This window comes from Vidua macroura, chromosome 3 (genome assembly GCF_024509145.1).
Source record: "Vidua macroura isolate BioBank_ID:100142 chromosome 3, ASM2450914v1, whole genome shotgun sequence".
NCBI lineage: Eukaryota > Metazoa > Chordata > Aves > Passeriformes > Viduidae > Vidua > Vidua macroura.
Window position 1 is genome coordinate 13,190,039 of NC_071573.1, and position 15,105 is coordinate 13,205,143.

Genomic DNA, 15,105 nt, shown 5'->3' on the forward strand with positions numbered 1-15,105 from the left:
AAGGCAATTTGCATATGCTGGTCTTTTTAATGGTGAGATCCAATACCAACTGTCATCTTACAGATATGGAAGCAAATATTAAGAAGGATGAAGAATGAAGGCATGGTTTTATGGCAGGTTTTTTGCAGACATTAAAGCAGGTAAGACGATAAAGGTATCTTGCATAAAGCTACTAGTACTGCTACATGACATGATAGAATAAAGAAGGCAGGAAACATCAGTAACACAGAAATTCAGCAGTAAGTGTAATTTTTGATAGTAGACTGAGATTTAAAGAAAAAAATCTTTATGTGATAGGTAACGAGTGGAAGGACATATGAGGGAATACAGCAAAAAACTTCAGTGTTTTCTGAGCAAGTGGTGAGACAGATAATTTAGGTTAATTCAAACGAGAGGTTTAAGTCAATAGTGAGAGGCATGGAAAAACTCCAAATGTCATCCTTCTAAACAGAGAAAAGAGACTCAATACTTCATTATGAACAGTGTGTTTCTTTAAAGTCTAAATATTTTTTGGTTTTTCATAGACATTGTGAACATTGTATTTGTACAACATATGTATATTTAGCCTTAATTTTAAGTATAAAAGTACTTAGTAATTTTGTTTTTCCCCAGAAGTAAATTTTGAAGTGAGTTGCTTCTCTTCATAGTCTGAAGCCAATCTGAGCACAATCTACTGCTGGCTTCCTTTTTTAAATACAATATAAAAACTATATATACTATAGTATACTATATATACTACTATACTATATATATAAACTATATGCATATATACAACTAACAACATAAACTCATTTTAATATCAGTCACAGAAATGGTGCTCTGTTCTTAATAAAAAGGACAAGACTAGATCTTGTTTTTCTATTATGCTTTTGTTGTCTTCAACACATGCTAAAGTGTGAGTAAACTCAGAACCTCTTGTTTACACAAGTATCTTCATGCAAAAGTAAAATATTCTGTGGTCAACTGAGATGTAAATATTTACATTCTTTTCTGTCATTCCACATTAAACATCATAAAAAACCAGCAGCAGGTCTACTTACACTACTGAAGCAGTGTAAGAGAGTAAGGATTTTTCTATCTCACATGTAAAGGTTATCCTGAAAATTTAGGTGTGACATACCTTGAAGACTTTGGCTGCAAGGGGATCTTTTTCCAAATCAATATCCAAAGGATCAATATCAACTTCCATCAGGTCTTGCAGTAATTCAAGATCAATGTCCTTATCTTTTTCCAATGATGACAAGGGTGGAGCACCTTGAATCATTAAAAGAGTATTAACACTAGCAAGTAAAAATTATAGAACAAGGATGTATAATATACTTAACAGATAATTTTAAGCTTTTTAATATTAAATCTTTGTGGGAGAAGTTAAAATATGCAATCAAGCTGCCTTTTTAAAAATAATAGGAAAAATAACCATTTTTTACTTGCCAGATGTAAAACTAACTTAATTAATTACTCAATCTGCCTATAGTATCAGAAATTATTTATGCTATCACCAAAAAGTCTTTTACTGATACCTTGATAGATGAGTCAATTTTTTTTTTTACTCTTTTCAATAAATACACATATACAGAATTATGGACTAATTTACCTGTGATGTCATGTGTCAAAGGCTCATCTATGGTTTCCACTAACTGAACTGTGGACTGTTGGAGAGAGTCATCAGAATCTCCAGCTGAAGCTCCAGCATCTTCTCCCAAAGCACTTTCTTCCATAGCTTCAGCTGCTATAGGTGCCAACAACTCTCCTAGGTATTAAATTAAGCAGAAAACTTCTATTCAAACTTTATTCCCATTACAAATTAACACCCTAGTGTCTACACCAACTGTCATTTTGTCATCTAACTCTAAATCCTCTGGGGGCTATTTCTTTAAGGGGAAGTGTTTTGAATAATTTTCAAATAATCAGGGTCACATAAAAATGAACTTTTCCATGCACAAGTCACTCTAATCGCAATTTTAAATCATATTTTTACACACTAACCTAAATACTATGATTTTTTTGGTTTTTTTTTTATAATTTAGACTGTGTCAGCAGATTAACATAGTGATAAACTCCTCCCCAAAACACTGAAGGAAGAAAGATTCAAGTGCAAGATATTTTCTGAAGAATATGATCTTAAAACAGACCTGCTAGAATATCCTGTAACATACAAGTCAGAGAATACTGAGCCCATGCTCCTCCCCAAGAGATGTCTCCTCTGTTAAAGTCAGTTCCAACAAGAAGCAGCAATAATCTTTCTAATTGAGTCTCATTTACAATTTCACATAAATGAATTGTTGGTCTTGTAGCATTCGCAATTCTAGCAAGAACCTATTTAAAAAAAGAAAGATAAATATATGCTTAATCATAGTTAACCCTATAAAAGTATTTTACTTCATTTTCTATGATTATTAGATTTCACTTACAAATAAATCAGGTATTTTTACCAGCTCATACTTTAGAATTTTATGAGTGTAATTACATTAATATATTTTTTTCTAAAGTTAGTTTTTCCATGCAATTTTGAAGCAGCCATATTGTAGGTCAAACACAAAGTGGCAGATCAGAAAAACTATTTCACCAGAAATGATTAGCAATTTTAGTGCTGCAGCTAATTCTTACCATCACACAAGCAAAAAAGCAGTAATAGAAAACTAATTTAATGTGGTTGCTACTGCCACTACATAGTGATGTTCCAAATTCTGTTTACCTTACAAACAAAAAGAAGTAAATCTGCATGACAAGTAAAGTCCATGGACAAGAGAAAGAGTGCCAGCTTTTGCACTACAGAAATGCAACGTTCATGTGCCAGTGTAAAGGGAAGTGGTTCAATTTCTGGAGTTTCCTTTGCTGTTGATACTTCTGTATCTAAAGAAGAACGAGGCCATTCTGCAGTTCGACGCAAGCGTATTAAGTCCTTGAAGTGCTGTAGAAATTAAATTTGAAACAGTTACAGTTTAAAACTGACCTCTAAATCCTTTCCCAATGAACCAGTGTGGTAGCAATAACCACAATAATTGTGGAACTCCTTAAAAAAACTAAAAGGAAATCTAAAAATATATGAGACTCTGGAATGGAATTAAGGCTTTATTGGCAGAAATTTGTTTTGTCAGCATGTTATCTCAGATGACAAACACATAATCAAATTCAGTTCTGCAGAAGTGCCAATTAAGCCTTATGTATACCATAACACATATTGAAAATACATATTTTCAAAGTTTCTTTCAAATTTCCACACCTGTACATAAAGCTACAGTTACCATAAAGCAAACTGCATATAAAAATAGCCAATATGGAACTTTACTTTTACAAGAACACTGACTTTCCAGTTCTTCACATTTGATAAATCATCAGGAATTTCTAAATTTTTTAATATTGCCATGATACAAAGTATGCATTATTCACACCATAAATTGAACTAGTTTGATTTTTGATCATGGCTCTGTAGGCCCTTTTTGACAGAGGGCCTACATGTGATGGAGAAAAGAAGGTGCTTTTATTAATCCTCTTATCCACCAAGGGCATTCATTTAGCAGCTCAGCTCATTGTATCAGCTACACTAGCAGTCATCAGGTAATACAAATGCCTCTCATAATCCACTTAAGCAGTAGCTATTGAAGTAGACCAAAGAAAGAGCTATTTAGTAATACAAAGGTTTCACTTTCTGCTAAATGCAGTACATGTTTCACGTCACTCACAGCTTGTCATAACTAAAAGTGATTAGGAGGTGAAATAGCAAAACATGCATAAAATGCAACTATCAAGGTTACAATAACACCTTAACTATAAGAAACTACAAGAGGGAAGATCTTTAGTTCAACATGGGTTTTTTTATGCAACATGGCTACTATAAAGTGAGACTTAAAACACCTGGTCAGCACAGTTCAGCCAGTAACTCATTTAAAGATGTCTCAAGGGGCCACCACTAGAGCAGCCCCCTTGGCATAACGTGCTGGAATAAAGCAGAGGATAGTGCAGGAAAGAACAGCTCATGACAAGCACAGTTAGTGAAAACTTGGAGCTTTATTTTTGTGCAAGTGATTTTTTTCCCCCCATAATTACTAGAAATTTTAAGATTTCCCTTTAGATTGTATGTAAGGTCCAATATCATGTAGTCTCCTTCCACAGACCTATTTTCAGGCATCCTAACAGACATGAATACTACTTGAACTAGGGAGTAAATATTTCAAGAGAAACCTAAGTTTAGTAACTGGAAAGATTTACACATTTTTTGTGTACCCTGCAAAGTCCATGTTGTCGTTGTCTGAAATCCCTAAATTTCAGCATCTCTTCTCATAGCCAAAACAATTCTTTAACTACATCATCAACTCTCAATATCTGAGGCTTATTGCAAGATGCCACAACTAAAGTGGTGGGTACCTTCAGGAAGCTAAAGAGCTTATGACAAACTTCAAAAACAATTCTCAAAAGTCATATTAGTTCACGAAGACAGACATTGGCATGATTATTTTCTGACTACTCAACCAGGAAAGCATCTAGAAGAGCATCATGCATAAAAGCTAGCCATATAAAGTACTACTTTATCTTTCTATTGCTGTATGTTATCCAAAGTTTAATGACATGACTGGCATCCCCAAAGCTACAAGTTTATTAGAAATTTTGGCCATGACTACTTAAAAGAATCCTGTAGAAAATAAATTATTTTTCACAGAGCAATAAGTTTCCAGATGGCTGCTTTTTTTCAGTATTAGAATATACTTGGTAGCAGCTGTGATGAAACAACTTTTTGTAATAAGGTCAAAGTAAGACAAAAATGACTTTGCAGGAACAGGTCTTTTCACATAAAGGACAAGAAGTCAGTTACAGTTTCAGAGCATCATACCTTTGAAGTAGCCTGCTTTAGTTTTGCCTGTTCTACTAAAAGTTTGTATGATGATCCTTTGTTGCTTTGTATTTTCTCTTTTTCCATCTGTTCCACCAAAGCCTTCTGTTTTGCTTTTAATAAGTTAAGTTGCTAAAAGAAAATGTTAATAGGAATAAATGAAAATTTAAGCAATAAGATGTTAAAAGGATCAGTATGTTCACATGATAGCAATCTTCAGTTCAAACTGTAACTTGAGCTTTTAAAATACTTTTAAATCACAGTGCAGGTGCTTGCACTCAGATGTACTCAGATTTATGTAGAAAGTACATTATATTTATTGTCCAACAGAGTACAACAGTACACTCCAAAGTTGTTTTTCTAGCAGATCCCTTGCCCCATGGTTTTAGATGAATGTCAAAGAAGTTAGGCAGCCCTTAGCTACAGAATCAGACCTATGCAAAAGCAAGGCTGAATGAGTCCCAATGCCAAAGCTGTTGTTTCAAGAAATGAGATATCCTATAAATGAGACACACTTCTGTGAAAATAGCCACTACCATGCAGGAAGTCACCTGTTTATGATGCACGAGCTGCTTTCTGATCTTTCGGGAATACAGTCTATCAAGGCTGCTGTTGCCTTTAGTAGATCTGCTCAGACTCTGAGTGTGAAGGCTATTATTGATAAAACTCCACTGGTTCCCTAATGGAAATAAAATTTTAAAAATTAATCCATCTTATTAAACATCATTTAACTCTATAGAAAAGCTTTTATGGTTCAATGGTTAGCATCTCCATATGCTAAGTACTAAAGAAATAAGCTAAATGGAACTCTTGGCATTATTCAACTATCCCCACTCATAGTAGTATTTCTGTGTGATAGTAAAATGCAGTGGTACCATCTTTTTTTCATTATTCTTAGAACATATAAGCAGGCAAGCAACTCTGTCCTAAGTAAAAATAGATAAACAGCTTCATAACATAAAAGGTTTATTTTAATTTTTAGAAAAGATATTAAAAGAAAACCATAGCTAATCAAAATAATAATAACAATAACACTGATGATGATAATATATAGTACACATTATTATTATTACTACTACTACTATTATAAAATAAATGAAAACCAGACAAAAAACACATTTTAAAATAGTGGATACAAATACCAGAACATTTATGAAATCATACTGCTGGCCCTTTCTCACAGTACAAAGTGTCTCAACATGGTGCACTTTCAATTGTAAAGTCCCAGTCGCAGGGTAATATACAGACATTTCACAAACTAAAATCAATCTTGCATTTTTCACTTGAAACAATGAAAGATTATATTTATAAGGAGATGTGGATGTAAATAAGCAGACAAGAACGAAAATAAAAAGATCACAACATGCATTTTTAAAATCTCTTTTTTCAAGTGAATAGAAAATGCATTTCAGGAATAACAGCTCTCCCAGAGCAATACCCATAGAATCAAGTTTTGATAATAAATGTAATATACCTGTCAAAAAGCGTTCCCTCTCTTTTCCATTCAGAGGTTTCTTGGCTGTGGCTGCTTCATCTTCAACAGTAGCTACGTAATCCAGTAGTCTGGACACCAGCATTACAACCCAACTGATCATGGGAATATCTAAAACTCCTTCAAAATAAACAAATTTCAGCGCCTTAATAAATTTCTGAAGACATAACAAACATCATACATTTCACTAGTCCATAAAGACTCCACTCCCCTCTTTTTGCTTTTTAAAAGGAGAGTTAGAGTCTGACCACTCATAAATGAGGGGAGAAATCAGTATAAAACTTAGGTGCAAAGAATAATGTCACAGTTTCCTTAGTCTGATGAAGTCAGATGTCAAAAGCTTCATCTCAACTGTTCATGCTAAAAATTAAGCAGCATTTTTCCTAGAAAGAGTCAAAAATTTAATGTCTAAATTTCCTAAATACCAAATGCATAATGACAGCTGCTTGCATTAAAGTACATGAAGTAGATATCTCAAATTCTACAGCGTGCAATTCCTCCATCAAGCAGGGCTCCAATAAGATCGTTATAACCATGCATAGAGATACCCTCCATCTTGACTTCTCCATTAGTGTATCTTCATGTAGCTATCTGAATAAGTTGCAGGAAAGTCAAGAGTGACTTCAGACTGGATGAACCACACTGGTGGCACTAAAGACTGGCTAATGCCTATTTCAGTCTCACACTTTAAATGCCATATTTGTGTACAAGCAGAAAGGAAAAAAAACGTATCTTGCGCATCATTCAAGAAAAATCTTTGTGCACATGGAAATCCTAATGAACAGTTCCAAAGTGAACTCATGACCACTCAACAAAACCAGAAACCTACAAATAATGACCACTTAATTACAGTCATTATGCAAATGGCACAATTCTACAATGTCATTACAGCAAAGACATCAGCCCTAGAGATTACACCCACATTTTCATATCAGTGCACTCTGCTGAGCCACATTTAACTACACTGTGCTTTTCATGCACGGACCTCAAAAAAGCTGTAATTAATTCAAACTATTATTAAATGCAGATCAAACAAGAAAACTAAGGCACAGAAACGATCCATCCAAAATCACATGTAGCTGCTGGCATCCAAGCAGTAGGATGCAGCTTGACTTGTTAATTGCAGTTTCCTGAGCACACTGACAGAAAGCAGCCCAGCCCCTGGCGGCAGAGGAAGGACTCCAACAGGTCCATAACAGGACCTGAACTGTTCCTGGACTAGAACCACAGACTAAATTGCAAGAACAGACGTGAGGAGCACTGGAGACTGCTACACACCTTTTTGGTTGGTAGAATCAAAGAAAAAAAAAACAAGGATCCTGCTGCAGAGTGAAGTACATACCTTTTCATACTTCTATTAAAACCATTTATTTTCCTTTTATCTCAAAAAAAAAAAAAAAACCAAAAAAAAACCCCAAAACAAACAAACAAACAAAAACAACAAAAAAAAACAAAAAAAAAAAAAAAACCAAAAAAACAAAAAAAAACAACAAAAAACAAAAACAAAACAAAACAAAAAAAAAACAACAAAAAAAACAAAAACAAAACAAAACAAAAAAAAACAAAAAAAACCCCCCTCAACCTTCTCTCCCTCCCCCCTCGAAATGTCTTTTGCTCATTCCTTTTTTCCTCTTCTGGCCTCAAAGTTTACATTTTCTCTCCACCCGTAACACTCACCTCTTGCTCTGATTTTCCTTTGCTTTTCACTTTTTCCCCAGTAAGTTTTCACCCCTTTGACCCTGATTTATGTGTGATAGTTCTCAAATAGGAATTTCTTCTGCCATACCTGATGCTTCCACCACACATAATATTGCCCTAGTACTCACCTGTACTGTCCAGGAGGAAGGAAGCTGGAAGACCAGCAAATAAAGCTCTGAAGTATCAGTTACTTCTGCTTCCTAAAGTCCTCCATGAGGACAACTAGTAAGGCAAGAGCTATGAAAGGAATTGGAAGCTGTGGGGAGAGTGCAAACAGAGGTAGAGGAGATGTAAGCTTGGGTTTGCCTCAAACTAGTTAGAGACTATAGCAGGATATGGCCCCAATAGAGAAAGCACATGGTAGATAGTGGGAAGCAATAGGACAGCTCCTGACACCAGCTGTAGGTCTGTTAACATCAGGACACAAGGGAAAACTAAGGACAGAGTCTCAGCTGGCACTTCACAGACCTCACATGACTAAGAATTTTAAGCAACTTATCTTCTATAATGTTTTGCTACCTGTACATAACAAATGAAGTAGCCTAGGATGTGATGTTTTCAAAAATAAGAATTTGTGTCAACCTTGGGGTAGTTAAGAGAGCACTCAAAGAAAATAAAGTTTGCAGGATATAATTTCAGTCAATTTTTAGGATCAAAAAAATGTAAATTCCTTGTAATTACAAAAGGTCCCACAAGAACAAACTCTGTGTATTTTGCAGAAACCATGCAGATACACATAACAAACTTGTCCTCTTATCTGTTTCACCTCAAAAACTTGAAACTTAGAGAGGATCTCCTGAGCAAAAAGGTGCATTTCTCTCCAAACCATTAAATTCCAAAGTCATTCACTAGAGCTGTCTATACATTGAATGTTCCCCCCACTCTGCCAAGGCTTCCTAGCTGCATTATAAATAATCAAATAGGTTTTGCTCAGTTTTAATGGGGTGGGGGAAGGAATCTCTTTTAGCACCTAAAGAACAAGAAGATTAATCACATTTTAAAAAACAATTGTGTTTTAGAAATATAGTAAACAAGCAATTTCTTCTTTTAATATACCAAAAATTGTGAGTTAGTCTCTCAATTTTCTAGCTTATAATGAATATGAAAATAATCTCCCAAATTAGAAGGCTACCTTCAGTTCTTCTGTGCACAGGTAAATGAGGTTGCAGTGGTGACAGCAGGTTATCCAGGAGATTAAGTAAACTTTCTAAAACACCACTGTTGCTAAGCGATCTTTGGCCAATGCAAGAAAGCAACATGAAGACCCTAAAAATAAAATTTACATATTTAAGATTTTATTTCTTTTTCAGAATCAGTAATATCCTGCAACACCCCTTATATAACAGTATTGTCCTAGGCTTTCATCTGAGACACAGGTTGCTACAGAAAGCAGTACCACAGCCCAGCAAGTAGACTGGATTTCACATTCTTATCATTGTTAAAGGTCAATGCAGCATTTTAGGGTGAACATCATCTTTTTCACCCTCAAGAGGTCAGCAGTCTTCCACATCTGAAACAAGATCTCATCCATTTTATTTCCTATTATATATTACTGATAGCAGGGAAAGAGAATGATATCTATGGATTCTTATATCCTTGAATTAATTAATTTTAAAAAGATACAAAAATACAGATGTTGCTGTTCAAAGAAGGCAGAAAGCCTCTAAGCAGCAAATATGTTTGATTAAAATAAAATGCTAACATTTAGAATATTAAATACCTCAATCAATAATCTGAAATAATCAATACATCTAACATTCAGTGACCAACTCTACATGTTCTTGCTCTAATCTCAGGGCAGTCTTTTGCAGTGAATGCTAATAGTATGTCTCAATCCCACTTTCAAATACTGGAGAAGAGCAGCTTTATGATTAGGGTGCATTTAAGCCTGATAAAAGAGAAGGCCATTTTTGACTCTACACAGCAGGACAGCAATCCTGCTATGTATGTGAAGATCTCCAAGTAAGAAAAAATAGCAAATTTTTGTGGTCTAAGAAACAAATAGGTGCAATAAGTTACTGCAATTGGACATTTATCATCTGCAGTACTTTTTTGGGTCTATTTCTTAAATCAGTGAAAACCATGGATAAGTACCCTTCAGTCCCATTTTGCCAATTCCAATGCTAAATTATGAACAATGAAATTACTTCACTGATCCACAGATTAGATTTATACCTTACCTGTCTTGTGGAAATATGAGAAGTTGTTCTGAATTGTATAATTCCTGCAGTACATTTGAGAGAAACTGACCCCACCACCTTTCACCTCCACAGAGCTGAACCAGCAGAAGGCCAGTATGCAATCGTATCTTGGGGGTTCCACTGATACACAGGTGTTTAAATAACTCTTCACAAGCTTGAGCATGAAAAGTACTCTGCAGAACCACAGGAACCGAGTGCCCTTTGAAGAGAAGAGAACACCTCTGTTTAAAGAGACAATGGCTTGAAAATATAGGAAAAAGTTTGCAGTAAGCTTTTGAAACTAATACAATTTGACTAATTGGCACGGAAGTAAAGGAGGTGGGAACATATGGGGAGATGGTGATTTGTAGGTAACTCAAAGACCAGGCCATTTTGTCAAAACCAAATCAATACTATGTCACAGAGCAAATACCCCACAGAACCTACATGAAGCAAACCCCAAACCACCATCATGCTTTAGAACAAACTGGCACAGAAAATCACACAACAACCTATCAACAGAAAAATGTTCCTTTTTCTTGTGGTTTTTTTTTTTTTTTTTTTTTATTCCACCAACTCCTATTCAGATTTTTCAATTTCAATTCTCCCAGACTTCTTTTAATGGTAAGCTTAGGAAATAAAAATCTTTACTGGATATCAAAAAATTGTGACCTAACTAGAAATACTGGTTTTATGAGTTCACTACCACCACCACTCTTGAGAAAACTTCTGCTTCCTCGGCCCACTTCTAACTGCCTAATCCACCCCCAGCATTGCACAGGCCTCAATGCTCACAGATCCTTTCACAAGGTGATTCTACCTCTGAAAACCACATGAGTATTCTGCCTGGGCAGTTTTTTGTTACTTCAGCAAACTGGATCATCCCAATAAAGGTCAGATGACTATTTGAACAGAGGAACATGCAGTCAGGACTACACAAAAGCGAGAAGGACCTTGACACCTTCTCCTATCCTTTTCGGGAAGTGGTTAGGCCAGCTTGGTGCCACTGGTAAAACTTTACAATGTATGCTATCAGCTACTAAAATCACAGTAGATGTGGCTTGGAGCAGTCTGGTCTAGTGAAAGGTGCCACTCTCCATGGCAGGGTGTTGGAACTAGATCTTTAAAATCTCTACAAACTCAAACACCATTCTACATTTTTATGATTCTACATCTAAACATAGTTTAAAGGCCTTACAGTAGAAAAGTGCAGGTCAAGAAATAGAAATACTTGGAAATTGTTTCTACTAACATGACAAAAAAACCAAAACCTCAAAAAATACTGACCATTGGATGAATGTAGCAAACTGAGCAAAGTATCCAGTAAGTATCTAATGATGGTGCGTAACTGCTCTGTGGATGACATCTGAATCAACTCTTTTGGATCAGATTGTTCCTTCAGGGTTTTCCTGCTTGCACCTAAAGCTACTTTGAGTCTCTGAACAGCATGGTGAGCCAAGTTGAGTTGAAGCTGTAACTGAATGCAGTCCTGGTAAGCAGAAAATACTCTGCTGTCTTCTTCTACTGCCTTGTCTGGCTTTCTCAAAAAGTACTGGGCATTGTTAGCACTATTGAGTGGCGGCAGGTCAATACTCTGCAGAAGGATTTCTAACCGATGACAGGCCAAATTGTACCTAAAGGGAAATATTCAAAAAACACAATTCAATACACATTAGCAAACAGCAATACATTTGACCATCGCCCTGCCAGAAGCCAACTTCTGGTCCATTGTGAATGCACTGTTAAAACAGATATGGAATAAAAAAAATACAGTGTAGCAAACAGCAATACATTTGACCATCACCCTGCCAGAAGCCAACTTCTGGTCCATTGTGAATGCACTGTTAAAACAGATATGGAATAAAAAAAAATACAGTGCAGTCTTTATTACTGCTATAAAGATACTCACAAAAACTCTACAACAGCAGAGTAATTTTTGGTCTGAAGAATACAATGGAAAGAAAAAAAAAAATCTGTAACATTATGACATCTCAGTGGTTTACATTAAAATAATTAGCAAATACACTTTTTTTTTTCTTGCTAACCTGCACTGTATGTCTTCTTGCAATGCAACCATCATTGCCAAATGTTGATCAATTTCTGGCTGATTTGCTGATTCACCTTCTCCTCTGAGGGGATCATGCATTAGTTTCAGTTCATTTTCATAGGGTAGGATATAGGTATGGCCATAATAAAATCCTAATGGGATCTTTGCTCTGGCATTTGTGCTACCATATCGACCAATAACAGTGATCTGAAAGAAAATGCAACTATATTGTAACACAATTGTATCAAACCAGGAAAAATAAACACCAAGTCAAAAATACATTAAAAATTTATAGCCAAAAAGAGTTTGGTCTGAAGAGAACTTAAGTGAAAGTTCATGTACTAACAAACATGAAGAACTTAAAAGAGCCTTTTACCTTCATAAACCTGCAAACTGGGGGTGGCAACAAGTCATGTAAAATAAGTGAATGTGTGCTAATGTCAGTAGCCACTACCAGTCGCCTTCCATCCACTTCTTCTCCTAAAGTCCAAATGTCAATGGACAAAGAAGCCAAATCTCCACAAGTGGGAATCAATACATCTGTCAGTAATATAGGTCTTCCAAAATCCAGAGTCACAAATCTTCTTGCTCCTAGGTGACAAAAATACAGGACTGCCTGAAAGACCAGTGTGTGCTAACCAGGAAGACATGTTACTTTCTCAAACAATAAAGCCGTTGTTTATGTATTGTTTAAAAGATATATAACGGTTTATGTATTGTTTAAAAGGTAAATTTGCACACTTGAGGCTAAAAATAGCTGCATAATCCCAGAAACTCTCACTACAACTTGAACACTTTGAGAAGAAAACTTTGCCATCAACTTAAATGAAGCTGTTTTGCTTTTTTTGCATTATTTTTGAACAGATGCTCTGTTCAGAGACCCAACATTTTCCCCAAGACTCCAGGATTTTTCAACTATCATCTAGTGCTAGATCTTAAACTCACAGGTATTACAGAATACAAACTGAGAAATATCTTTACTTTGGAAAGCTAAGAGAGACTGTAGCTAAGCAACTTATTTAGAGGCCCAGAAAACAGTCCACTGCTTACTAGAACATGTGTCAAAACTACTATTAGGAATTGTGGTTTTACCTGAGTGCATTCGCTCTATAATAATTGACTGATGAGGTGGAGGTTGAAGAAAATGTGAAGCATGAGATATTGCAAGAGCAAGGCCAGATCCAAGTGGATTCTGAGGAGTGGAAAAACATCAGTAAAATTAAGCGATTAAAATCTATGCATTTATTGTGAGCTGTTAAAGATGTACCATTTTGACACTACTTCACTACACTTAGATTTGAGCATGAACCACCAAAATATATTAACTACTAAGTTCAAAGGATTAATAACTCCTTAGACAGTTAAGCTAGCTCCAATAAAGAGAAACCCCTATGAGGTACTGTAACAATACTATCTTGCTTTCATAAGTTCTTTGCTTATGGTATAAGGTTAGCGATAGAGTTTTCACATCTCACCCAAATAAGTACATATTTACTAGCACTCAAGTACAAATTAAGACCCTGGTAATGCTTACAGCATCTTATTTCTCTAAGAAAAAGAAAATAATTACCGTTCTAGACTTGCTTGTATTTTTGTTATGTGCTGCAAGGTTAACTGTTGGGGGGTCAATGACTGAACCAGGAAAAAGCTGAGCAAGCTCTGCATTAATAACAGCAGAAACTGCTTCATTAGGTGGAGTCAAAGGTGGAGTCATGAAGAGAGGAGTTGTTTTTGGTGTGGGTGGAATGACATCTGAAGGATGAATGAAGAACCCTGGAGCTGCTACTGTATTAGAAGGCACAGAGTTGTGAACAGGACCGACTGCTGATGCTGCTGCTGCCGCTGCTGCCGTTGTCTGATGCAGTTTTGCTTCCAGCTTAGCTTTCTGTGGAGAAGATGAAAGCAATGTATGTAGTAGATAATACTACTTGTGAACATGGGAGTAGTATTGAGCCACAAATTCAACTTTGATTATACAACTGTATTTAATAAAACTAAACTACTGTCAATATAGCTAAGTTGGATGACCAACTATAAGCTGAAAAATTAAACTATTAAACTATCTATTTAATTTGACTCACAAGCTGAGGAACATGAGTAATTAGATGGAATAATCAAAAAAATAATAAAAACCCTACACTGAAAAGCAAAGTAGAGTCAACACAGCCAAGCATTGGCCAACTACTGGCACTTCTCTGTGTCAGCAATTGTGGTTTTCATTTTGGTACGCTTTTTTCAATTTCAGACTGATATACTTAATTATGAAGACTTAGATTTTATTACAAACTCCCAACCCACCCTTAAAATACACAAAAACTAAGTCTGAAAGACCAAAGCAGCATGAGAGACACTAGCAGCACTTTGTTTAAGAAGAACAAACTGGAGTGCTGAGCAGTTCCTTCCTCAAATAGACTTTGGAGGGAAAAAAAAAAGGCTACTAGCTCTGCAACTACTTTTTCAGCTTTCGAAGTTTAGATACAGCACTAAAAAGAGCCAAATGGCCTCCAACCTGTTGCTGAAGCTTCAAAAGCTGCTGCTGTTTCTCTTGCAGCACCTGGAGCTGTTGCTCGGCTGAGGCCATTGCATGAGAGAGAGACTGCAAAGCTACCTGGGCTGCTGAACTCAGTGCTGTCGAGGCTTCCCCAACTGTTCCAGAAGAGAGGCCACCAACTGCTGGGGTAACCCCAAAGGTACTCACTGGCATGAAACAAACAAACAAAATAAAACACCCATGTAGAAGTTATAAAATACACCTTTAGTTCCTTATTAATTGTTCAGAGTAATGTAAAAACAAGCGAAATGTCTTTTTAATCCAGTTCTTGCTACAAGGTAACATCATCTTGAGTTACAAAGTATATGT

At 35.8% G+C, this 15,105-nt stretch overlaps 1 protein-coding gene across 6 annotated transcripts in view; it reads right to left on the minus strand.

Moving 5' to 3' along the window:
* BIRC6 (baculoviral IAP repeat containing 6) overlaps positions 1-15,105 on the minus strand; it is a 173,445-nt gene that overhangs the window by 100,390 nt on the left and 57,950 nt on the right. For 5 of the 6 annotated variants that reach the window (XM_053972189.1, XM_053972187.1, XM_053972190.1 and 2 more), the window contains exons 24-38: positions 14,755-14,942; positions 13,816-14,130; positions 13,338-13,437; positions 12,622-12,836; positions 12,244-12,452; positions 11,486-11,832; positions 10,199-10,418; positions 9,151-9,284; positions 6,303-6,440; positions 5,380-5,507; positions 4,829-4,960; positions 2,696-2,911; positions 2,133-2,316; positions 1,595-1,750; positions 1,121-1,254 (exon numbers count right to left, since the gene is read on the minus strand). In XM_053972189.1, coding sequence (XP_053828164.1) covers positions 1,121-1,254; positions 1,595-1,750; positions 2,133-2,316; positions 2,696-2,911; positions 4,829-4,960; positions 5,380-5,507; positions 6,303-6,440; positions 9,151-9,284; positions 10,199-10,418; positions 11,486-11,832; positions 12,244-12,452; positions 12,622-12,836; positions 13,338-13,437; positions 13,816-14,130; positions 14,755-14,942 — 2,816 coding nt within the window. The remainder of the gene's footprint in view (positions 1-1,120; positions 1,255-1,594; positions 1,751-2,132; positions 2,317-2,695; positions 2,912-4,828; positions 4,961-5,379; positions 5,508-6,302; positions 6,441-9,150; positions 9,285-10,198; positions 10,419-11,485; positions 11,833-12,243; positions 12,453-12,621; positions 12,837-13,337; positions 13,438-13,815; positions 14,131-14,754; positions 14,943-15,105) is intronic. The other variant, XM_053972191.1, reaches the window with a different exon arrangement.